This window comes from Vespula vulgaris, chromosome 1, assembly GCF_905475345.1.
Source record: "Vespula vulgaris chromosome 1, iyVesVulg1.1, whole genome shotgun sequence".
Lineage (NCBI taxonomy): Eukaryota > Metazoa > Arthropoda > Insecta > Hymenoptera > Vespidae > Vespula > Vespula vulgaris.
Window position 1 is genome coordinate 19,552,701 of NC_066586.1, and position 25,463 is coordinate 19,578,163.

At 31.2% G+C, this 25,463-nt stretch overlaps 6 protein-coding genes across 17 annotated transcripts; 3 read left to right on the forward strand and 3 right to left on the reverse strand.

Annotated features, from left to right (window-relative positions):
• Positions 1-1,070: 1,070 nt before the first annotated feature.
• Positions 1,071-14,922, forward strand: LOC127062789 (RYamide receptor-like). 9 transcript variants are annotated; one of them, XM_050991766.1, is made up of 12 exons: positions 1,071-1,114; positions 1,493-1,941; positions 2,869-2,972; positions 8,252-8,370; positions 9,353-9,555; positions 9,626-9,774; positions 10,528-10,649; positions 12,751-12,968; positions 13,313-13,413; positions 13,527-13,617; positions 13,697-13,827; positions 13,939-14,922. In XM_050991766.1, exons 4-12 carry the CDS (start codon positions 8,268-8,270, stop codon positions 14,204-14,206), a joined length of 1,386 nt encoding a protein of 461 aa, XP_050847723.1. In that variant the 5' UTR covers positions 1,071-1,114; positions 1,493-1,941; positions 2,869-2,972; positions 8,252-8,267; the 3' UTR covers positions 14,207-14,922. The 9 variants fall into 9 exon arrangements, with proteins under 9 accessions (XP_050847723.1, XP_050847626.1, XP_050847984.1 ...); XM_050991669.1 differs by lacking the exon at positions 1,071-1,114 and adding an exon at positions 1,261-1,411; XM_050992027.1 differs by lacking the exon at positions 1,071-1,114 and having other exon boundaries at positions 1,262-1,762; positions 1,874-1,941.
• A 137-nt stretch (positions 14,923-15,059) lies between these two features.
• On the reverse strand, positions 15,060-15,844 carry LOC127063087 (protein aveugle). Its single transcript, XM_050992437.1, has 3 exons — positions 15,561-15,844; positions 15,348-15,461; positions 15,060-15,256 (listed from the first exon to the last, which is right to left on the reverse strand). Exons 1-3 carry the CDS (start codon positions 15,597-15,599, stop codon positions 15,080-15,082), a joined length of 330 nt encoding a protein of 109 aa, XP_050848394.1. The 5' UTR covers positions 15,600-15,844; the 3' UTR covers positions 15,060-15,079.
• Positions 15,845-16,250: 406 nt separating this feature from the next.
• LOC127063665 (40S ribosomal protein S26) lies at positions 16,251-17,257 on the forward strand. The gene is made up of 3 exons (XM_050993712.1): positions 16,251-16,328; positions 16,713-17,021; positions 17,178-17,257. The coding sequence occupies exons 1-3, from the start codon at positions 16,326-16,328 to the stop codon at positions 17,208-17,210; spliced, it is 345 nt and encodes a 114-aa protein (XP_050849669.1). The 5' UTR covers positions 16,251-16,325; the 3' UTR covers positions 17,211-17,257.
• Positions 17,258-17,400: 143 nt separating this feature from the next.
• Positions 17,401-18,901, reverse strand: LOC127063538 (PEST proteolytic signal-containing nuclear protein-like). 2 transcript variants are annotated; one of them, XM_050993520.1, is made up of 3 exons: positions 18,753-18,901; positions 17,965-18,167; positions 17,401-17,904 (listed from the first exon to the last, which is right to left on the reverse strand). In XM_050993520.1, exons 1-3 carry the CDS (start codon positions 18,787-18,789, stop codon positions 17,662-17,664), a joined length of 483 nt encoding a protein of 160 aa, XP_050849477.1. In that variant the 5' UTR covers positions 18,790-18,901; the 3' UTR covers positions 17,401-17,661. The 2 variants fall into 2 exon arrangements, with proteins under 2 accessions (XP_050849477.1, XP_050849561.1); XM_050993604.1 differs by lacking the exon at positions 18,753-18,901 and adding an exon at positions 18,685-18,708 and having other exon boundaries at positions 17,965-18,183.
• Positions 18,902-19,405: 504 nt separating this feature from the next.
• Positions 19,406-22,325, reverse strand: LOC127069892 (ATP synthase subunit alpha, mitochondrial). Its single transcript, XM_051007590.1, has 8 exons — positions 22,157-22,325; positions 21,721-21,834; positions 21,248-21,597; positions 20,818-21,174; positions 20,358-20,739; positions 20,140-20,284; positions 19,938-20,055; positions 19,406-19,841 (listed from the first exon to the last, which is right to left on the reverse strand). Exons 1-8 carry the CDS (start codon positions 22,220-22,222, stop codon positions 19,727-19,729), a joined length of 1,647 nt encoding a protein of 548 aa, XP_050863547.1. The 5' UTR covers positions 22,223-22,325; the 3' UTR covers positions 19,406-19,726.
• A 598-nt stretch (positions 22,326-22,923) lies between these two features.
• LOC127070331 (guanine nucleotide-binding protein subunit beta-5) lies at positions 22,924-25,412 on the forward strand. 3 transcript variants are annotated; one of them, XM_051008355.1, is made up of 6 exons: positions 22,924-23,168; positions 23,488-23,677; positions 23,900-24,036; positions 24,094-24,212; positions 24,322-24,679; positions 24,762-25,412. In XM_051008355.1, exons 2-6 carry the CDS (start codon positions 23,572-23,574, stop codon positions 25,089-25,091), a joined length of 1,050 nt encoding a protein of 349 aa, XP_050864312.1. In that variant the 5' UTR covers positions 22,924-23,168; positions 23,488-23,571; the 3' UTR covers positions 25,092-25,412. The 3 variants fall into 3 exon arrangements, with proteins under 3 accessions (XP_050864312.1, XP_050864218.1, XP_050864139.1); XM_051008261.1 differs by having other exon boundaries at positions 22,925-23,168; positions 23,457-23,677; XM_051008182.1 differs by lacking the exon at positions 22,924-23,168 and adding an exon at positions 23,175-23,352 and having other exon boundaries at positions 23,457-23,677.
• Positions 25,413-25,463: the final 51 nt, after the last annotated feature.

The following is a 25,463-nucleotide window of genomic DNA, read 5'->3' on the forward strand; positions in this document are numbered from 1 at the left end:
TTCTGCGCATTTTTCATATTCTGTATATTTAATATATACTCGAAACAAGATCAATATCAAATAAACAGAAACGAAAGTTATTTGATATAACAGATTACATTTATTTTATTCCACTGAAGAAATAGAAAAACATTTGTCCATATTAATTGAACTTATATTTCATTTTTCCTTTCCCTACGTTTCATTTCTCTTTACTCTGAAAAAAAAAATTAAAATTGATAAAGGATAAAGCGTATTCCGAGTATTTAATGAAATCGCATGGTCTATGCAAAATACAAGATACTATTTACAAAAATATCGGCTTACGTGTTTGGTTAGTAATTACTAAAGTAAAGTCACATGCGTTTTCCGGATCTTACGTCACTGGCAACAAAATGTCTAAACTTGTAACGAAATAATTTTTCAGCAATAAGTACGTATTAACGTTAATACGAAAAAAATATCGTTTCGTAAGGCGTATCGCGAAAATAGTATTGTGACATTAATATAATTTCGTTCGAGTTTACACTCACTCGCTTGACTTTTTTCACAAAAAAATAAATTTTTCTTTTCTCCTGGAAGAGAAACGCATGTTTCAAATGCTATTTCTGGCTTGTAATACGGGACGACAATTACAAATAAAATCAAGAGAAGCACGCTAAATGACCGCTTGCACTCTGATTTTTCGCATCGCAAAAAAGGCCGTAAAGGTGTGAAATCGGTAGACAATGTCGGTACAAATGATTAGCATCGGAAATGTCGAAGTACATGAGTCGTCTTCGTCGTTCTTTTAAACCTGTTTTTAACGATGTATGGACCACATTCGTATCCTATTTCAATTTATAAACGAGCTGATCTAAAAAAACAAGTTAAATCGAACAAAAATTGGGTGACGTTAATTTAAAAGAAGTTAATCAAAATAATTAAATTAATTAATAAAAGAGTTAATGAGATGAGTACGTAGGTGGGAAGCATTTTATTCGATAAAAACATAAATGCATCGAACCGAGCTTGTTCTTCTCCCTACCCTTTGGCACCTCCCGCCATGCTTCCCACTACCGTCCTTTCAGTGCCAGAGACGATAGTCCACGCAAAACCAGCCACACTTGCTCGCGACTCCTCGACGAACGCGCACGTGCGTGAAACGTGCACGAGAAATCACGCTCTCCATCTCTCTCTCTCTCTTTCTCTCTCTCTCTCTCTCTCTCTCTCTCTCTCTCCCTCCTCTCTCTTTCTTTTTTTTTCTCTTTTTTTTATACATATCTCTCTCTCTCTCTTTCTCCTTCTCTCTCTCTCTCTCTCTCTCTCTCTCTCTCTCTCTCTCTCTCTTCTCTCTCTCTCTCCTTCCTCTCCTCTCTCATTGTTATTCTCGAACGTGAGACCATTTTTTTTTCGTTATCAAGAATAATAAAAATAATAAAGAAAATCTAGAGTGAGAAAATAATGCCGAAGGATCTCCTGTGCATAAGTGTTTTACTGTGTATAAAAGAATTCTTTTTATTCTCTACAATAGATGCAAGATAAAAAGATTTCTCAAGACTTTGTCGTATAACTAAGTTTGTGAAGAAGATAGACATAAACAATAAGGACGTAAAAGAACAAAGATCGAGCAACCGTCGTAGAATCAAGAAACGACGAAAATAGACAATATGAACGATGAATCGAATAAATTGCGTTTTCGGCAATTTCTCGATTCATCCTCGATGGAAGGGCAAAGACATTTTTCTCGAGAATCGTGGAATTAATCGATCTTTTGAAAGGATCGATGAAAATGCGAAGGAAGGTGTTTGTTTTTTCGGAGTGACTTTAAATTGAATTATAAAATGTACCTTAATGTACAGACGACTATCGTTTTCGCTATTGTCTGTCATTAATCAAGAAACTTAATTACTAGTGGGAAATTGAGCCACGGAGAGTGAAGTCGGCGACGAAGTCCATTGATTATCGGAAAGGAAGAACTTGGTGAGTTTTAATGAAATTATTATTTTACATTTTTCTGATCTCGGGCAGGCTGTCGTGATATCCTTATTAGAGAGATATCGATTTGTCGTGACGCTCTTCTCTCCTCTGGAAATTAAAGAAAATTTCTTCCAAAACCGAATTCCTTAACTTCATATATTTTTTTTTTTTTTCCATAAATATTAGCTCGTAGAAGATTTCAAAATAATTATCGGAGCTTGATTAAAACTGATTGTTTTCAAAAACAATGAATCTGTTTTGGTTTACAATAGACTTAGGACACAAGAGAAACGTTCTAAGAATATCAAACAAAAGCGATCCATGACTGAAGTTCATTCGAGAACATACAGATAATTAACGAGAGACTTCGAATACGCGAAATGAATTTATGTAAACCGCAGGGCGGCCATCTAAATACGCGACAAACATTCTTAATTTGTAAATTTTCCGGATTCGAATATAATCTTTGTTTAAAATTAATGAAATATTCGTCGGCGTTTCTTCGATATTTATATAGATATAACGACAACATTAGATAAATATTTATGGAATAGACAAAATCATTTATTTACTTGCAAAGCTGTAAACGCGATTTATTGTCACGACGATCGAGCAATTATTTAACTATCCTATTCTACTACAGGAAATTGAAAACTTTAATCTCATTCTTTATTCCATTTTTATTCTTTTCTGCTTGTACGATGTATATTTTTTTTTCTTTTTTTAATCTAGAGCAATTCCTTTTATAATGCGTTTTATTTAAAGGTAAAAAAAAAAAACAAAAGTGCTTACTAGTAAGTATAACATTCTCAGACACGAATGATGCATCTCTTTGAAAATTCGAGAAGAGTAACGAGCCTGCTTCTTCCCAAAACAAATGTTACGATAACATTTATATCGACGCCGTCGGATAAAACATTTCTTTTTCAGCGCTACAGGGAAACAAGATACAAATATTAGTCCAACCGAGTTTTCTGCCACTCGCTCGTATCGGCAGATGATCGTTTCGAAATAAACATCGATGAAATTGGCGCGTAAGTAACGACACGATAGCCAAGAACTTTATTTCTAAAATCGCATTTGCTATCTACAATCATGTCGTCATTAAACAAAAAATAATATAATTATTGACATTCCGAAGAAGAGAGAGAATCTCAATGGTAGTACGAATAAATAAATTATACAATAGTTTATCGATAATCATTCATTTCCGAATAACAAATCAATCATATAAACGTAAAATGCATTTTCGAAGCACATAACACACGTGTATACACGATCATTCATCATAAACGGTAATTTCTACGCTCGATTAGAAATTCTATCAAATGACTCGTTACAATTAATTAATTCTACGATCGAGAATAATTTATAGCAATATCTTCCATAGAATAGTATTTGCAGGGATGTATCTACTCGTTTTTCCACGTACAAATATTTTATGAAACGACAATCAAATCGTTTATTTTAATCCAATTTACAAATAATCGCGTAAATGATCATCTTTAGTATAATATAGTAGTATTACAATATCCGATACAACGTGTTACATATGTCACATTATGATGAATTTTTTCTTGTAACTGTCATACTAAAATATAATTTTTAATGCCTAGATGTAACAGTTAGATCAATAGTTTGCTACAGATTTAACAGTATTATTCCGTTCACAACAGAATAATATACGCTCGTAAATATTGAGCATTGTACTATAATATCACGCTATATATAATATGTGTGCATGACACACATATCGCTAGTCCACGAAATTTCTTGGCTTCGAAACAAACGGCCGCACTTAATGCATAAACGTACGAAGACTCAATGATGTCTATAACTTATAATAGCGTATCCTGTTCGAAATAGACAAGATAGTGCTGTATATCGATTCTATTAATATACCTAACCTGTCCGTACATAAACAGAAAAGCATAATAAAAGTCTCCGAACGTCGAAAAAGTCTAAATATTTTAATCAAATTTTATCTTACTTCTTTATTTCAGATTGTATCTGTGTATGTGTATATGTCATAAATTTTATTTTAATTTTTTTGAAAAGAAGTTCTATTTAGGAGAATAGAAATCATAAAAGAAAAGAAATTCTATTTAGGAGATTGGAATCATAAAAGAAAAGAAATTCTATTTAGAAGGATAGAAATCATAAACTAATAGAAAATAAAGAGAATGTAAACGTGCTGTAGGAAGAAGCTATTATATAAATTATAGAAAATAGTGAAAACGATTTATAATATATATATATATATATTATGTCTTAAATATTTACTATCAAAAGTTTTATGCCAAAATATTACATAATAATGTTAGAACACAGTTCGAATATAAAAAAGAAAAAGATATGTATACTTCTGTCATTATTTCCTCCATCGTTATATTTTGTCGTGACAGTCCTTCATATACATACGTTGATCGAATAGCATACATGTGATACGTACATCATGCACTTACGATCCAATCATACACCGTCCTCGACACAGGCCACGAGTTTTATAAACTAAATCGAGCAAAAAAAACGCGTTAAATCAAATGGGATTGTTCGCAACCACTTGAGAATGAATGAAATTCATAGAATTTCTTTAAGCCAGAATATTTTTCTTTTATTCTTTACTTTCTTTATAGTAATCAGAAAAAGAAATCATTTTACGCAAGACAAGTAAATAAGATGATTGAAATATTTCGTTAATTTTAATTATGCACACATATTCGTACGTTAGAAAAAATAGTATAAAAGGAGTATAATTATAAAAAGCGTATAAGTACATATGTACGAATACGATCATAAATAATACTTGTCACCGAAACCCACTCGATAATTGATGGTTTGTCGTAAGCAGATATTTTCCAGGGTTCATTTTCCCTGCACTTTCTGTGACTTCAGATTACTAACACGAATTTGTCGTAAAGTGTAATTTTATTTTCGATGATCGATACTATATTCAAATCGATGACCTATATCCAAAATATACACATGTAAGTAAGATTAAAAGCATATAAAAAAAATACGTAAAGATCGAATACATGTGAAATAAGTGCTTTTCTCTTTTATCGTTTTCATAAATAATTATTTCGCATATTTTTAATGTACTTTTGCTCACAGTACGATGTTCATCCGCATTATTGAAACTTTGGTAAAAAATTTTTTCTTATCGATCACGCATAACATGAAACGCATTCAAAAGGATATTTTCATGGAAATCCGGAGATTATCTTTTCATATATATATACACACACACGCGAGCACGCACACATGTATATATGTTACAATTATATAAATCAACGAGTATACACACTGTTAGAATATACAGATATACATATATAGGGGATTTCGTTTAATATTCTATTTTGTCAACTACGATCGTATAAACGAACCATTACATTTTTAGCTCTTTGTACTCTAAAGGTCCTATACAATGAAAAAAGGATAGTCCATGAAATATTCTGCATAAACCGAGCTATGGGTTTAACTTGCGGAATAAAAGAAACGATATTACACTTTATCATAGAGAGAAAGAGAGAGACCACGACATTTTGTTTGTCGTATACAAACGATAACGTCTGTCATATATAATATCCACGAGTTAAATAGAGCTACGCTTAAAGAATATTTATTTAATCGATGTAAGAAACAAGATCTTAGTCAAGTTCAGAACGTGCTTCCGAGTGGATTACGAAGTTATAATTAAAAACAAATTCATTTCGTTAATGATATTATGACGTTTAAACGACGACACCGAAGGGTTCATCAAATATTTGGAAAAGGATATTAAGCTTTAATGATTTTCGCAATTAAATTTTCTATTGTTTCTCTTCAATTTTTTTTTTCTAGATATAAACATTTGCTTGTCGTATTTTAATAAAAAAAATTGCTACGAAAATCTTTCGAGCGACTTTAAAAGAATCGAGCTTTTGATCAAGCGCGCAATATTGTCCGTGCAAACAGTGACGAAAGGCATTCGTGCATACGCGCTAAATCTACTTTACCTTTTATATATCTATGATTTCGCCGGCTCTACGGGTCGCACCACTAATATCTCGCAAATGTTTACTCGCAGTAGATTCTTCGGTTCGCGTGCTCTTCGTTTGCTTCTTCGAATGAAAAATATTATACAAGAGAGAAGAAATTTACAGACTCTCTTAAAGATATCGACAGTTGAGAAGCACATCAAGACTAAATGCATCAAGTTTATCAATAATGTTACTAACAAGTATCATCAATCAAAAATGCATTTTCAAGCCTCCTGATGATAGGCAATACGGGTTAGAAGCATGTAAGAATATGTTGCATATCGTCAGGGACTTAAGAAGTTTTGATAAATGACTCTCGCTATCGCTATTATCAAGAAAATATGGAATGTTACCAAACGTTTGAAGTTTTCATAAGTATGGTAAACCACGTTGTAGCAAGCTGGTTGGTATATCCCGACGTTGTGTCCTTCAAGTGGTGTAATCGAGTTATCGCGCATAAAGTGCATACGCGAGGCCAAGGAAGCATTGCGGTAACGAGACATTGTCGTTGCTCTACCCGTTAACGCTCCAGGCGTTAAAGCGCGTAAAGCCTTCTATTCCCTGCATACATCTTGTTTAATACGGTCTACCGATAACGCTCGTTTTTCATTGCGAATAATAATTTTCATAAGACGAAAGATCTTTTAACAAATGCAACAGGATGTATATTTATCACATGTATATATATATATATATATATATATATATATATATATATATGTTAGCTTCTTTTACATTTTGTTATTACGAAAATGCATAAAATGTGGTTAACTTATTCAAATTTATCTTTCCAAAGTAAGAGTAAATTATTATAATTAAAGCATAGTCGAGATTATAATTAACTACCTCAAAGATTGATTACAAGTACATTAATGCATACAAGCAATTTAGTGTCTACGATGTTTTGCGATGTCTACATGAAACGTGCATATATTTATATTTACGTATTATAAGTATCTGAAAACATCGGAATATGTAGTTCAAACTGACAAAGATCAAAGGATGTATCCTTTGATAAGAAGATTCGTTGGACTTGAAAAATATATGTTTCAAAAGAAATGTTAACAGTCGTAATATCGAGAGTACCCTGGAAAAACAGATTGTTTAGCGTCTTATTGAATACAATAGAATCGCAAACGGACGCATCATGAAGACATAGGGCCACGACTAAGCTTTGAACAAGTAACCACCCACAAGGGAATATGCATTGAACGCTTTCAGATTGAATTCCGCGTTAGCTCCAAAGCGGAGGTAGACACATTGATGCTTCCAAGTAAATTGCTATGTATGGCCATTGACGATAGCTCTATTATGCCACTCAATACTCATGAAAGCAAGTATAGATATTTCTGAAAATAATACATTTATATATATATATATATATATATATATATATATATATATATATACAATGCAGTTTCACGCATATTAGTAATAACGTTGAAATCAAATAATCCTTCTCTTTTAATTTACGTTAAATAATAAAAAACTATAATGCATGTATAGATAGGAACTAACGGAGTAGAAAAATTGAAAGCTTCGTTTAAATAATCAAATCTACAAAATTACTTCGAAGGTTTAGGCAATCCTAGAAAAAGTTTTCCCAATTTCCCGTCAGAGAAAAAAAATGAGGGAGAGACATTTTAACAGATCTTCGATTAATCGCATCGGTTTGCTTTCCCTGCCATTTCCTTTCTTTTATTAAAAATAACTCGCTTTTGCTCGACGTTCGAATTATCAAAAACAATTTCCACGAATACTACCCCCGGTGTTCCTTTTTTTCGTTACAATCGTTTCTGTCGTCGACATATTAATAGCGAAAATGAGAATATATATATTTCTAATTTACTTATAAATAAATTTTATAAAACTTAATGATCATTAAACGAAAGAAAAAAATGTTCCCTATTAAAAATAAACGATAACGAATGTACGATAATTAATTTTCTTTTCTTTCGTAACAGAACAAATTGTAATTAAACTCATTCGTGCTACGCAGTTCCGTCTAAACATTATAAAAGAAACTATAGCACAATATAGGTATTTTATAACATCACATTCATAGAGATATGCCAATAGTTATCTTTTAACTACGATCTCTTTCATAACTCGTAAATCAAACCGTATTATAAAATTCGCCAATAAAACAAAAACTAGAAACATATACAGATACTTTTACATCTCTTTTTAATTATTTTCCAAATTTACTTTTTCCACGGGACGTAATGAGTTTGATCGCTCAAAACTTAAATACGATTTATTAACTTCGAAAATTAAAATATGTGTTTTAGATTCCGCCTTTGCAGGATGAACGATTCGTGGTCGTCGTATGAGGATCTCGAGGAATGGTCGTCTATGTTAAACGCTACCTTTTGGATCGACAAAAACGAAACCTACAGCGAAAACGATGGTACGAGTTTCAAGCACGATTTTCTTCGTAAAATAAAAGAAAACAAATAACTCGACGGGAGAACAGACGAGAGAACCTTTGCTTATTTAAGGCGTATTCTTTATGGAATGTGATTTTTTATGTTTCCATTTCATCGAATATAAAATTCCATGTAATATATTTCGAGAAATAAGCTCGAAAGCACCGAGAAAAACACAAATGTCGCTTTTCTTCGAGAACAGATGTTTCGATACGATCAATTCGTATCCGATTCTTTGGTAATGGATGAGAGGCTTTGGTGACGGATATATAGATACCGGGTGTAACAAATGAGCGCATTCGAACTCTAGCAAAAAAAAAAAATACGTCAAAAAGATCCAATTTAATGCTATTTAACCAATTAACGAAGTTATCGGAAAAATAGTGAACTATCATTTGACTTTATTTCTCAACTTCATTTAATTTTTACTAAGATTGCGAAATAAAGAGATTCCGATCTTCGATATATTTATAACGATCTCCTCTATCATCCTCCGATGTTCCAATGCGTTCATTTAGATAAAATTAAGAAAAACAATTAAAAAATTAAGATCAGACAACTTCAAAGTAGTCATTTCAATTAAAATTTGATATGGGCTCACGAAACTCGGAAGGTATTTAAAAAAAATTCCTTAAGTCGAAGATAGCTGGCACGTATCTTTGGTAGAAAGGTTCATAAAATGGGACGGAGGAATAAAGCGTGGGTATATGCATATGTATGTATTATATAAGCGTCTTATGAGCAAATGATATTGAATCTTTTAGCATAACGAAAACATAAAAGATATTTCGAGCAAAATACTCTTTTGAAGAGGAAAAGAGTTGAGTAAACTTATCTTATAAGTTATTCAATGGGTATGTATTTAAATGAACTTCTGATAAAAATACGAAACTATTGAGTACTCGAATTGTGTGGGCTCGAATTTGACCTTACATTTGTGCACATTACTTTATTCATTTTTAGAAGATCTATACGATGTGCCGACTAGCGTGACGGTTATCCTCAGTATTTGTTACGGAAGTATATCGGTGCTAGCGATCGTCGGAAATTCTCTTGTAATGTGGATCGTCACGACAACAAGGCGAATGCAGAACATGACAAATTTCTTCATCGCCAATCTCGCCTTAGCTGACATTATTATTGGTCTCTTCGTCATTCCATTTCAGGTAGTTAACATATTCTATTTATATATTTTACATACTTGATATCGTTCTTCACATTCTTCTTTCTTCCAAGTTCCAAGCAGCCTTGCTGCAGAGGTGGAACCTTCCGCACTTTATGTGCGCCTTCTGTCCCTTCGTCCGTGTACTTTGCGTGAACGTATCGGTATTCACGCTCACAGCAATCGCGGTCGATAGACATCGTGCCATTCTCAAACCACTCAGGTGAGATATTGTCAAAACTAATCTTCTGATGTACAAACATCTATTGTCAACAATAGATCATTGTACATCAGAAACGATTAACATCTACGAGTGTGTCATCTTTGAAAAATTCTTTATTTTCTTAACAAATGCCTGTATTAATCTTTTATTTTTTATATAAAATTGATGCTTTAAATAATTTTATATCAAGATTAAAGCGACTTTAAATGTACTTTCAAATATAATACAAAAAAGAGACAGAGACGAATAAAAAATATGTAAAAAGGTAGGTATTACGAGAAAATAGGACACAATATCGTTTTACGCTCAAAGTTTCTTTTCATCTTGAGAAAATGACGTTCCAGGAGAACGTGGATATCGATTTATAAAAGATTTATATACATAACCAACAGAGTTATTGATAAAACTAAATAAAGTCCAAAGCTATGTTGAGAAATCGACTGTGCAAAACTCGGTTATCTCGTTGTTAAACTCGTTAGGGTGATGCACTCGATCGTGTCGTGAAAATTAAACAAAGTTCGCTAGGAGGGTAATACGTAGGTAATCTCGTTTACATCAATGACTGTCTCAAAAAATATTTTTACGAATACACATAACTTTGACATTTCTTCTCTTCGCTATTTTATTATAAAGAAGAAACAAAAAGAAGATTTAAATAAACATTACGTATGCAACAAAATGAAAAATTTATTTATGTTTGACGTTTTCAAAATGTAAGTCTTTTTTATCTCAAGATATTAATTATATTTACAGCGCTAGTCCGACGAAGCTGAGAGCAAGAATCATCGTAGCGGGAATCTGGATGCTGGCTACAGCTTTAGCGACACCAATGGCACTTGCGCTCAGGGTGATTATGATACCAGAAAAAATGACTAGTAAGAGAATTCTTCATTTTACTTTTATTTTCTTGATTGCGAATTAACCAGATTAACGCGAACATCGATCTGTGATTCTCAAGTTTTAAAATCGAATGCCTCGAAATGATAACAAACGTTGATGCTCCGACCGGCCTCGATAAAATCGCAGTGCTTCACTCGATTTAGGTTGCAGATGATTTTTCTTTAACGCTCGCTGTAAACTCTTAATCGGTCTCGTGGAAATGCACCGAGATATCGCGACATGAAAGGTAACGTAAATGTCCTGAAAAAACAATTCATAAGGAATCCCAACGGTATCATTCGCTGACCACCATTCCGCGCTACATATACGTTCTTGTTTATTTGTATTCCATTCTAATTTTAAATTTATTTTTCCCCATGGGTTAACGAGAGTCCATCTGGCATTGAATACATACGATTCCCTCTTCCTAACAATAACATCCGGACTATCGATCTAGTATACGAGCTAATTTATAGCTAATGAACAATCAGAACGTTATTTTCTATCGATTCGACTACAGTAATACAAAAGGATGATCACGGAAATTGTCATGGAAAAAAAACAAATTGGATATCGAGTACACTCTTCGTTCATAATAACTTTCTACTAATCCAACCAATTTACGAGAGGACAATCGATCACTACTCGAGTCCTCGAACAACCTCAAAGAGACTAAGTACATATGTACATTACTATTGCGGTGTTCTCGTTCGATTTATCGACGAATCTCTTGTAGAAAGTGCCGAGAGAGACTTTTCCATGGATGTACAAAGGACAAATCGATCTGGAATTACGAATTTATAATGTTTAACTTCGTCAAAGTTTACAAGAGACCAGAATACAGTGCATGGCATACTTAGAATTACTACAATGGATAATGAAGGTTGCAAGCGCATTAGGTTCTTGAACAGAAGAGAATGCGGGCGCATTAGGAGAACAGGTCGATTTTCTCTATACGTTGATATTTGGAATTGTGCTAAATTAGAAGACTGCTAGGAATCGGTAGTATCGAGTACGTCCTTCTCATTTTCCGATAAAAATGAACAAATAAAAAAGAAAACTCAAATATTTGATTGAACTTTTAAAAATGTTCATCTCGTAATTCCCAGATAACCGTCTCATAAAAAAATAGTATTTTTTCCATCCACGTAGCATCTATTAGAAAGAGAAGTGTGTGCCACGAATATCGCTCATAAAAATTGACTCCACCTTTTATGAGTAAAAGACGTCAACGAATCTACATACATACCGCGCCTTTCTTCTCTTTTTTTTAGCTATTTTTCTTTCTCTCTCCCTCTTTCTCTCTCTCTCTCTCTCTCTCTCTCTCTCTCTCTCTCTCTCTCTCTCTATCTGTCTGGCTATCTATCTCTATTTCTGTCTCTATCTCTATCTCTATCTATCTATATATTTATCTCTACTTTATTTATCAAGTACTCTTTTAATTATGTTGTTTTTAATTATGAGCAAGACTGTTTAACTGTATCAAGACTGTTTCATATCAATTCATAAATTTTTAATAAAAAGAGCAAAAAAGAGAAAGAGAGATAATAAAAGAAAGGGAGAAAAATAACAGGAGGGCGAGAGAAATGATAAGAGAGAGATAGACAGAAAATAAATTCGATTGAAATTATGTTTTAGACAGCTCCAACTTACAATGGAATAAATAACATACGCAGGATATAATACAAGTAATGCGTAAAAAAGAATAACGCAAGGAAGAGTTTGACAGGTAGTCTATAATACTGATAAAGTATCGCATTGCGTAACAAGATCGTGACGTCCTTAAAAGCCCATTTAAAGGTATCGAGTTGGCCCTAATATCATTGTAATAGGCACCGCAAAAGATCATGGTCTCCCTGCGTATCACATTGTCACTTCCGCAAGTCCTTTTTTTAAGACAAAATCATATCCGAATGAATCTATCTCGAAAACGCAGTAGGCCTGTACATTTCAATAAGATTTCGTAAGATTACTATCTATCTTCTAACGGACGGTAGCTATATTTCGAAAGATAGCCAATCTTAAATCGATCAAAAAAAAATATGAATAAGAATGATAAATAATAAATCGATATTTTATTTATTTGAATATTTTCAGGTGGACGCTATCACTTGAAACCGTTCTGCCATAATGAAAACATGTCAGAAAATTCGATGCTAACGTATCGAGCGTTACTGGTTTTCTTACAATACATGACGCCTCTTTCAATAATATCCGTCGTGTACGCTAGAATGGCTAGAACACTTTGGGGCAGTAGAGCACCTGGAAATGCAGAAGATTCGCGTGATGCTGCTTTTATGAAAAATAAAAAAAAGGTATGTTTTTGTACGTATGTTTGTATTACAAACTGAAATTTTGATACAAAATGAAATATCGAGTATCTTGAAAATTCTCGATACTATATAATTAATTTGTTCATTTATCGCATTAATTTGTCGAGTATCGCGCCTAAAAATAGATAACGCCCCATACTTTGTCGATAATATCGCTCTTGAGTAACATATGATGAAAACACTTTTTTATATTTCTGATGATAAGAAAGATTTGCTACATTATCGATATAACGTGGAACGTTACCGACCGCTAATTTATGATTAACAAAGGAAAAATAAAAAAATGTAATTTTTTTTCATAAAAAATTTTTTTCTAATAAACGCAGGTTATCAAAATGTTGGTAATTGTCGTCGTATTATTCGCGATATGCTGGTTACCGATACAATCGTACAACGTACTGCAATACACTTATTCCGAAATAAATCAGTGAGTAAATTTTTTTATCAAATCTTTCCAAACACCAACCGTAAACAAAACTTCATTAATTTTTATAACATACGCGGATACATATCTTTTTCATAAAATATAGTTTATTTCAGGTATCAATATATAAATATTATATGGTTCTGTTGCGATTGGCTAGCCATGTCAAATAGTTGCTGCAATCCATTCGTTTATGGTATATACAATGTAAGCCATTAATCCTAATTTTCATTATAGATAATAAATTATGGAAATGGCCGTTATCATTATTTCCAAATTTTTACAGGAAAAATTCAAGCGGGAATTTCAACAGAGATGCCCATTTCGACCTCGAAAATTGTCAATCAGTCCACCAACCGACAGTATAGATCTCGACAAGACGCAAAGTACACGAACATCCATTAGGTACATTCTCAGGTGCTTTTCTCATATTATAAAATCTCGTTACTATTATAAAAAAATGTTCAGTTGAAAAGGCAGGATTTTTTCAGGAAATATTAATTTAATAATCGTTGAATTATTATCCAGATATGATTGGCGACGGACGGGTTCCAGTGGTTATCCCTCTTTCTATAGAGGTGTACCAATGCGAGAATCATCCAAAATATCTATTAACGGCAACAACGAATCTATTTCTCGACAAAAAAGTACATCAACGCGTTGGACTCGTAACGAACAAAAAAATCAATATTGTCCTGATCAGAGGTCACCAAATAAAGCAGCGGAACTCTACGTTTTTTCCTCCGGCAGACACAAGCGTACGAAAAGTATCGGCACAGAAGAATTGTGTCTTTAATATAAAATAATCATAGAGATCTTAGCGTCCACGAAATAACTTTAGATTGATCCTGTTCAGCATACTATTATAAAACTGATCGAAACGAATCTAAGATGAATTTCGTCAAAGATCTATATTCGAAGTTCGCATTGTCATAGCTCGTTAAAAATAATATAACGAAGCATTCCTTTTGATTATTCCAAGTGGAAGTTAAACTACTTTTATTATTTAAGGAAATTTTACAAATTTTATTTGAAATTTTAAAATAAGTCATCTTTAAAACAAGTCATATATAAGATAAATTTGCAAATATTTTATACTTATATTATATTAAATAGCTTTTTCAAATGTAAACTGAGCCAAATATTTTCTATAAATATAATAACATGAAATGACATAAAATATTGGAACACCGTATTGCAATATAAATTACATTCATAAATAAATTCTAGATTATAATTTTTCAAAGCACATGATCTTAATGTAAAATAATAAAAAACAGGGTAATATTGATTTTAATAAATGGTATAAAATGCAAATAAATTTCATGGATATCAATCATGAATATCAACGAGAATCAGATTATACATGTACTAGTACTAATAATGAGCGGATAGAATGTAAACATAAAAATAAATTAAATAAGTGGTACGCTACTAAAGTATTTCTAAACTATTTCTAGTCAATAAATGTACAGAAAAATAAAACTAATAAAATCAAACAGATTTTTAAAAGTCCTTTCTACAAACTCAAACGTAGAAACACTCTATTATTTTATACTTGTATATATCACCTATTGAAAAGTATAACTATATCATTTATAAATATATATTAAAAATACAACAAATCATAATTTCATGTGGTCATAAAATTTAAATATAAATATCCATTTTAATCAAAATTTACATTGTTGCGACGCTCTATGTCCCTAATTTCTAACATGTCAGTCTTAAGATGCAGCTTCATAATCTCTCTCCATATATCCATTCTATGTTGCTCATTGTCAATTCCAAGTCTTAGTAAAATATTTTCATTTATTCTTAAAAGTACTCTTCCGGTAATATCATGCTTTGGAAAAAGATAAGAATAAATAAGAAAAATTAAAATATATATATTTTATTATACCATCTTTTTCCAACAAAAACTATATTATACTTACATAAAGAAATTTTTCATGATATAATTGATAATAGTCACTGCAATGTCTCCGTAACCACTTCTGGACATCTAAAACATTCCATAAATATACTGGTCTAGGTCGAGCTGTTTTAATCTAAAATAAAATATAAATATATATTAGTACATTATAATATAAATAAGTCCAAATTTTGTTGTGTAACATAACTATAAACATTAATTAACTTAAATTTACTTTTGGCTTATTTGTAGAATTAACAGTTTCTTCTACCATTGTAATAATAAAACATTAATTTTTGCTCAACGATTTAATTCATCCATTCCATAAATAAATGAAAGAAATTTTTAAAAATATCCACATCTATCATAATTTTATTTTGTTAATTTAAAAAAAAATAAATAATCCTCAATTAATCAAAAATATTTTATAGTGATTGATTTTAACTAATAACCATAGATTAAACTCAATCGAACTTCAAAGATTAGCATCTTTCCATTTGCTTATACTGTTAAATATCTAGTGTAATATAACACTAGATAAATCATCACAATATAAATCTAGTGTAAAAGCTGATGCTGTTATTAAAACGGAAGAAAATGCAAATTAACTTAAGCTTAACTTTATAAGTGGAAAACTTGTAATTTTTTCATATTTATAATATTAAAATTACAAAATGAATATAATTATTTTTCACTCTAACATTAAATGTAATAGTGATTTTTTAGTCGTTAAGTTGCTCATTGAATATTTCAATTTATAATTATTTTTATGTTTAATTACATCTTTTCATTTTTATGTAAAAAAAACGACGACTGCAAAAGTAATTATAAGACTATATAATATTATTTCATTCAAGAGAACATAGAAAACGTGAATATCGTTTTAAATAATTTGTAAGAAACTAGTTAACCGGAAGTAAACTTTCTCTTGACTCATTCACAGACTACATCAGTTTCATGTGCTATTTCCGATCTTTCCCTCTGTGACTGTTGAAGCAAAATGGTTAGTGTTGTATTTATCATATAAAATTTTATAAAATTATTATCTCTTTAAGAGATTTTTAAAGATTAAAGTTTCTTCAGCATTCGTAGATGCTAAATAAAATCTGAAAATATTTTTACTTTATCCGACATATCATTTCGTAAAAAAAAAACATAAATCAAACCATGTGGTTTTTACATTAAATCTGTCATAATTTAATAATATATTTCCCATACAACAATTTTTTAAATAAAATTAATTCTAATATAAAATTGAATAAAAATAGATATTTTAATCATAAGTATAAGATCGTTGAACCTATATTGATGTAAACACCTAACCTTCATTAGAACAAAAACATTAAGAACACTAAACAATAATGTATCAAATATTTTATCTTTACAGACTTGCAAACGCAGAAACGGTGGACGTGCCAAGCATGGCCGTGGCCATGTAAATCCTGTACGCTGTACTAATTGTGCACGATGCGTGCCAAAAGATAAAGCAATCAAAAAGTTTGTCATTCGCAATATTGTAGAAGCAGCTGCTGTAAGGGATATAACAGAAGCCAGTCAATATCCATCTTATCAACTTCCCAAACTTTATGCGAAGTTACATTATTGTGTCTCTTGTGCTATTCACTCCAAAGTGGTCCGTAATAGATCTAAGGAAGCTAGACGTATTAGGACACCTCCTGTACGGAATTTCCCAAGGGTAATTATAAGATTATTAGATTTTATTTAAATAAAAAATAGAATAGTTACTAGTCATTAATTATTAATATATTATTGATATAATTATCTTAGACAAATAGTTTAAAATCATCTATTAATTATTTGACAGTTGTTAAAAAGTATCTTTAATTTTTAGGATTTACGCCAAGGACAGCAAAACAGAAAATAAGTTTTCTATGTAAGAATTTAAAATAAAAATAAATATGACAAAATCAATCAGATAAAAATCCACACATTTTATTTGCCCTATACTTTATAAATTACAGAATAAATATATACTTTATTGCTTTTCAAGAATATGTCCATGTTAACACACAATAGAAGAGTAAAGTATAGATAGGCAAAAATACAATCATTTTTTAAAACCATAATTAACTTTGTGATGTGAAGAAGCAAATTAAGCATGTTATTTTATCATTAATTTTTTATACTAATAAATATTTTAGAAATTTTAAATTTGGCAACAAATTTAGAAATAAAACGATATAGTTTTACTTTCATTACTTACAGAATAAAACACAAGCTATATATAATTTTAATTTTTAAAGCTAATAAATTTTGTGATTCAAATTAAATTAATGTACAATTAACAACAGTTGAGAAATACATTAAATAAGAAATCATTTATTAGCTTCTTCCATTGCTTTCTTCAATGTTTTTTCAAATATCTTTTTTGAGTCACAAAAACCTTGTTTTGTTTTCCCAAATGAATTTGGTCCTGCAGAGGTAGGTGTTTCTCGTCCAATATTTCGCATTCTCATCCTAGCTTCTGCTGGCATTTCTTCTGGCTCATCCTCTTCGTCTGCATTAAATACAGATGCTACTGTAGGTCTTTGTACTACAGTAGTTTTTGTGGCAGAATTCTAAAAATGTAATCATTTATATATTACATCATATACACCATACATAAATGATATACTTACAGATACAGAACCCAATTTAATCTGAATTCCCTTTTTCTGATCAGCACCAGTTTGTCTTTTTCCAAACCCAAATGCAAGTTTCTGTTTCTTGACGTCACCATGGCCAAAGTTGCCAGATTCACAATGGTCATCTGATCTTAGCGGTGAACGATCCCTTCCTCTGCTGTCCCCTCTGGTGTCCTCTGCTCTGTAGACACTTGACCCTGACAACGTCAAACACTGGCAAAGTTCAGATCAAGTTAAACAACTTTGATTATTTAGCCAGAAATCTTTATGCAACATGCTTAGTACAACTTTCTTGTCCTATAAATAATGTAATATAAATTATTCCTATCATCAAAAACAAATTAATCTATAAAAATTTATCAAATTCAAAATTATGTTTTTATTATACAACCTATCAAATATGTCAAGAATTGTTTTATTGTCAGCTATAAATCTTATTTATTCATAATATTACGTTGTTACTTCATCAATATATAGATACAAGACGGTCTAATTTGTACGATAAATCTACGTAAATGTCGTAAATGTCAAGCATCGATTAAATCAAATCTTTTCATTTTTTATGTATTACCAAAGTAAAATTTCTTTTATAGAGGTGCTAAGTCGATCAAAAATAAGAAAACTTATTTTGGCACGCAAAGCTCACGGTGGTCAATCATCTAATGCTATATTCTAATAACGTAGTTCTGAATGTAAAATTCAAGTACTTCTTACCAATAACATGGAATACAACTAGTTATATCCAACTTAAATAGTAGAATTATAAATAAAATGAATAAAACCTTTTCTATATTCGTCCCCAGGATTCCTCTTAGACATTTTTTAGCTTTCCTTGTTTCCGGAACGAGAACGATTGATCCAAAGTAACCTAAAAATCGTTACTGCAGTTACTTCGGTATAGATATAACAGAAACAGTCCTAGCAACATTAGAACAATCTGAAACTAGATTTCAAAATCCTCTAAATTTTATATTCAATAATTTAATTTAATAATGATTATATCTCCGAGATATTCAATAATATAATAATAATTATTTTTCTTTCATTAATTAGAATAGCTGTAATGAAAACTGCAATTACTTTTACGAAATATGATAAAATCTTGTAACGAGTCACCGATTGGTTGTTTAAAACGATGTTTCAGATAATATCGCTAATTCATCTATTTGAATACTAAATGTTACTATCCTTTCGCAAAATTTATTAAAAACAACACATTGCAATCAATTTCAAAATTACAAATTAGAAATTTATGTAAAATAATACCATTTTCTGTTATATTTTAGAAATAATAAATATCTCTTCTTTAATTACCTCTACTAAAAATATAAATGACTACCGAAATTATTATTAGTACAAATATTTTTAAAAATTTGGAAATTTCTACATAGAAACGGAAATCACGATGAAAAAAGGAAATACAAGGAAATCAATATTCTGAAAAAAAATCTGAATTTTATTATTTATATCATTATAAAACTTCTCATAATTTCATAAATATTTCTCAAGAGAAGTATATTTAAATCATAACAGAGATAGTAAGTTCATATTTACTGAAATTATATTTTCCTATTGTGTATTACGACTATCCCATTTATTGCATGGATTTGGAATTGTTAATAACATTTATCATTAGAAGACGATATACATTGGTGACACTTTTATATCAATGTATTTCATCTGAGCACTGAACTTGCTTAGTAAAGAATGTTCATTTAATTGTCTATACTGATACTTAAATGTGTTTAACAATCATTTACGATGAGAATGATGTAAGGAAGTCAGTGACGACCTTCTTTAATTTAGCGTCGGATGCTTCGCTGATAGTATTTTCCTTTGCAATAGTACTTAGGAGATCTTGTTGTGTAGACCTATTGTATAAAGTAAGATTAAAATAAATTATTGAATTTATATAATTGTACTTGACATAAATTAATTATTAGAATACTTTAAAAAGCATTATTTACCTAATATGACCAAGGAATTCTTTCTCGAAAACAGTGATTTTCGAAGGTTCCATTTTGTCAAGATAACCGCGGACACCACAGTAGATAACTGCAACCTGCTCTTCAATGGCCATGGGAACTAAAATATATTATAAGAATAATAATATTAAAAATGAAGAAACTTGATAAAAAAAAAATTGTGTATTTTATGATATAGTTTTACCATATTGGCCTTGCTTTAGAAGCTCCGTTAATCTCACGCCACGATTCAACAATTGTTGAGTTGCAGCGTCCAAATCAGATCCGAACTGTGCAAAAGCAGCTACTTCACGATATTGAGCCAATTCCAATTTCATGGAACCAGCAACCTATAATAATAATGAATAATGTTAACGGTATAATTATTAATCATTTTACTTTATTTCAAATATTATAGAGCACCTGCTTCATGGCCTTGGTCTGAGCAGCAGATCCGACTCGGGATACAGAGAGACCAACATTAATAGCTGGTCGGATACCTTTGTAGAACAATTCAGTTTCCAAGAAGATTTGACCATCAGTAATAGAAATGACATTGGTTGGAATATAGGCAGATACATCACCAGCTTGAGTTTCAATGACAGGTAATGCAGTTAAAGAACCACCACCTAAACTTTCATTCATTTTGGCAGCTCGCTCTAAAAGACGCGAATGAAGGTAAAATACGTCACCAGGATACGCTTCACGACCTGGTGGTCTCCTTAGTAGCAAAGACATTTGTCGATAGGCAACAGCTTGTTTCGATAAATCGTCATAAATAATTAAAGCGTGTTTTCCATTATCTCTACAAAAAGAAAGATTAAAATATTATTTAATCATTAAATTACAGTAAACGTATTAAACCTTGTTAACTTTATCTTACCTAAAGAATTCTCCCATGGCACAACCGGAATACGGTGCCAAGTACTGTAAGGGAGCAGCATCGGATGCGGTAGCGGAAACGATAATAGTGTAATTAATAGCTCCACTGTCGGTCAATCGTTTGACAATTTGAGCAACAGTAGATCTCTTTTGACCAATAGCAACATAAATACAATATAATTTCTTTTTTTCTTCACCACCATCATTGAAACGTTTTTGATTGATAATAGTATCAATGGCAAGGGCAGTTTTTCCAGTCTGTCTGTCTCCAATAATCAGTTCACGCTGTCCTCTACCGATAGGTACCAAAGAATCCACGGCCTTGATTCCAGTTTGCATAGGTTCCCTTACGGATACTCTATAAAAATATATATGTGTCAAAAATATATAGTCATTGGGCGTATATATAGCTGTTCATTTAAATATATTACCTAGGAATGATACCTGGGGCTTTGGTACCAATACGGAATCTCAGTTTGCTATTTAATGGTCCTTTACCATCAATGGGATTACCCAAAGCATCAACAACACGTCCTAATAATTCCTCCCCGACAGGAACATCCACAATAGCTCCAGTACGTTTTACAACATCTCCTTCCTTGATGTGCCTATCATTACCAAAGACGACAACACCAACATTGTCAGGTTCCAAATTCAATGCCATACCCTTCAGGCCTGAGCTAAATTCCACCATCTCATCTGCCTGAATATTCTTTAAACCATAGACACGAGCAATACCATCACCAATGCTCAGTACTCTGCCTGTTTCTTCAAGATTAGCCTAAAAATTTATTATAATTAGAATCTAATAATTAGATATAAATAGAATTTTATAGCAAATTCTCATAAACATTATCATATAATTAAAATAATGTACAATCAGTCAACTGTAAGACAGACACACCTTTGGAGCAGAGCCAAGGATACGTTCTTCCAGAATGGAAGAGATTTCTGCAGAACGGCGACTGCAGGATACATGGTATTTACGAGATGTAACTGTGACAGCAGGCCAATTGACCTAAAAAAAGAAATAGGAATATACTTGAGGTATTCTTCATATATCTACTTCTCAAATGTTTATTACATAACTTAACAGTCCTCTCTTTACATAATACATAATACCCTACAAACGATGCTTATACGAATACTATTATTTTTAAATGCTTTTATGTGAGGAATATCTTTTTTATAGAATAATATTCAGTAAAAAATATTATTAAATATCCAAAAAATTGTGGAAACGTGTAATGAACAAATATAAAATGTCGGCGCTATCGACAGTTTCTCCCGCTGCTTCGAGATATCTTGACATAGATTATTCTAGCTTTTTAAGAAATTACCTGAATCGTAGCATTTGGCAATTGCCTCGCCAAGGAAGAGGCCAAACGTAGAGATAGAAGAGCCATGTGGATATGTTGAAAGCCCGTCAACCGGACCACGAATTCGACGAGGAAGAATGATAAAGACGGGGACAAGCAGAAGTACGTCCTGTCTAGCCCCACTCTGTCCTTTGAGCACAGGAAATCTACATTCATCGACCTGCGCTGTAACCTCGAATCCAGAAAATTTTTAAATTTTTAATGGACAATGGATTATAAAATAACGTTTAAAGTTTAATACTATTGTTTTATTATATATCACTATTTTTTAAATAAGTATTTTTTTATTATTTGTAAACCAAAAATATGAATAATCTGTAAAACAGTCTGGCTTGGAGGTTAAGAGTAATATCCGTTGCAGTTGGTAAGCAAAACGCGCTAAATTCAAATAATGTAGAAATTACACAGAAACTGTTGATTAATAAATATCTACTCAAGATCCATATTTTTTATAGAAAGTTATACAATTTTAAATTAAATTTATTAAATGATACTGTCTACAATCTACAATACATATGTATACACTATGTATATTTGTTTTCTTAATAACAATCGCACATGATCGTCATTTTTTAAATTTAATTGGTATAATAATTATATCCTATATCACATATATACGTATACATATTTTTTATTAATCTAAAATTATTTTTCAATAATATACATAAGTAAAAAAAATATTTAACTGTAACTTCGTAATTGAACAATATTATACAAATTGTAGAATAACTCGCCCTTTAAATCTAAAATGGCGATTGGCTAAATGAACTGGGTTTTAAGATGATCTTGAACAATGTTGTAGTTACTTTACTGGTTCCGTGATAAAAAAGTTAAAAATAATGAATATATTACCCATTAGAAAAATTAATAAATTTTTTTGAGCAGAAAGTGTAAATGTATTTTTGCCGTTATATATCATTGTATTTAGATAAAGTTTGACTAGTTGTGGAAGCGTTATTGCACCGGCGTCAAGGTTTGTATTGTGAACTCGTATTGATTGTGATTGATGGCCGATTTTTAATCTTATCAAAACTTATAATAAAACAACGTAAATAATTATTAGAGATTAAATGATATTTCAGAAAAAATTGAATGATATTTCAGAAGAAATATCATATATATATAAAAATATAAAAATCTTCTAGTTAATAATTTATGTAAGAAACTTGTCAATTTCTTATTTTTATAATAAATAATATATCTCACAAATTATAACTAATATTTAAATGCAAAAATTTAATGTAAAAAAAAAATGAAAAAGATTGTTGTAGATGGAGTGCTAATACTTGCAGATATAAGACAGCATTTGGGAAGAAATAAGACTATATAAATTGATCTGCAATTGTTCTAAACTAGTCTTCAAGAATCTACTAAATATGGACTCTGTTAATGAACCGGAACAAGTTAATAGGCTGGTTAAAGAGGCAGAGAGTTTAAAAATACGTTTAGAGGATGAACGACAAAAGCTAAATGATGTTACTCGTAACTATCTAAAATATATAGTTAAAGATAAATTATTTTCATGTTTATTTCTACATTCTATAACATTATATTATATAAAAATGAGGTATGTTCAGAGATTGATTATGATTTAAAAAATCATATTAAAGAACAATATACATGTTACAATATATATGTTACATTTTCTTATTTCTATATATTATAAGAATAAATATGTATAAATTTTAATATTATATCTTTTAGTTGCCAGTGTAGCTGATCGGTTGGAAGGAATAAACTGCATAAATGTAAAACCTCGACGTGTTTTGAAAGGCCATCAGGCAAAAGTTCTTTGTTCTGATTGGTCTCCTGATAAGCGTCACATTGTCTCTTCTTCTCAGGTACACATTCTAATTTTCATTTTGAACATTTTTCACATATCTATGAACCATTTTCAGGATGGCAAAATGATAATATGGGATGCTTTCACAACAAATAAGGAACATGCAGTTACAATGCCTACAATATGGGTAATGGCATGTGCTTATGCTCCTAGTGGTGCTTTAGTAGCATGTGGGTATGTCTATAAATATAATATTTACATATAATTTAAAGTAAGCTTTCAGAAAGATAGAGGTAGAGAGAGAGAGAGAGAGAATGTAAATTATTTTAATTAATTTTTACAGGGGATTAGATAACAAAGTAACAGTTTATCCATTAAGTTTAGAAGATGATGTTACAACTCGTAAAAAAACTGTTGGAACTCACACATCGTATATGTCATGTTGTGCATTTCCCAATAGCGATCAACAAATTTTAACAGGAAGCGGGGATAGTACATGCGCTTTATGGGATGTTGAAAGTGGTCAATTGCTTCAAAGCTTTCACGGACATTCTAGCGATGTTATGTCGATCGACTTAGCACCGAGCGAAACTGGCAACACGTTCGTATCTGGTAGTTGTGACAAAATGGTTCTAATTTGGGATATGCGTAGCGGACAATGTGTTCAAAGCTTCGAAGGACATCAGTCCGATGTTAATTCGGTATAAATATAGAATTAATTCATAGTAATACTTCAATTGATAAATATATTTCGATTAATCGAATTGTTTTGTTTTTTTATAGGTAAGATTTCATCCAAGCGGCGATGCAGTAGCAACAGGTTCTGATGATGCTACTTGCCGACTCTTTGATTTACGCGCTGATAAAGAAGTAGCTATTTATGCGAAAGAGAGTATCATATTCGGAGCGAATACAATTGATCTCAGTGTAAGTGGACGTTTATTGTTTGCTGGCTATAATGATTATACAGTAAACATATGGGATACTCTAAAGTGCCAAAGAGTAGCACTTTTATATGGACACGAAAATCGTGTGTCTTGTTTGAGAGTTTCGCCGGATGGTACTGCCGTTTCAACTGGAAGTTGGGATTCGACACTACGTGTTTGGGCTTAGATTTTATTAGTCTCTCTCTCTCTCTCTCTCTCCTAATTCCTACTAACACTTCAAAACATGTACTCTTACACACGCCTTGTGTTAATTATGGCAAAATTGAAGGTACTGTTATGAGATCATATATGTATTAGCATGCAATTGAAAATAGTAGTTGCTATTAATCGTTAGATAGTTACAAATATATTATGGTTGATCATTAAAATTATTATATTAGGCTGGCCCTAATCTGTAAGAGATAAAAAAGAAAGAGAATATTTCATTGATTGTATAAAGTGTTACACATTATGTGAAATCAAATAAAAATTAGATTAATGAAATCTATGTTACCTTGGTACTGTTCAATCGAAGAATTCTCGAAATACCTATGAATAA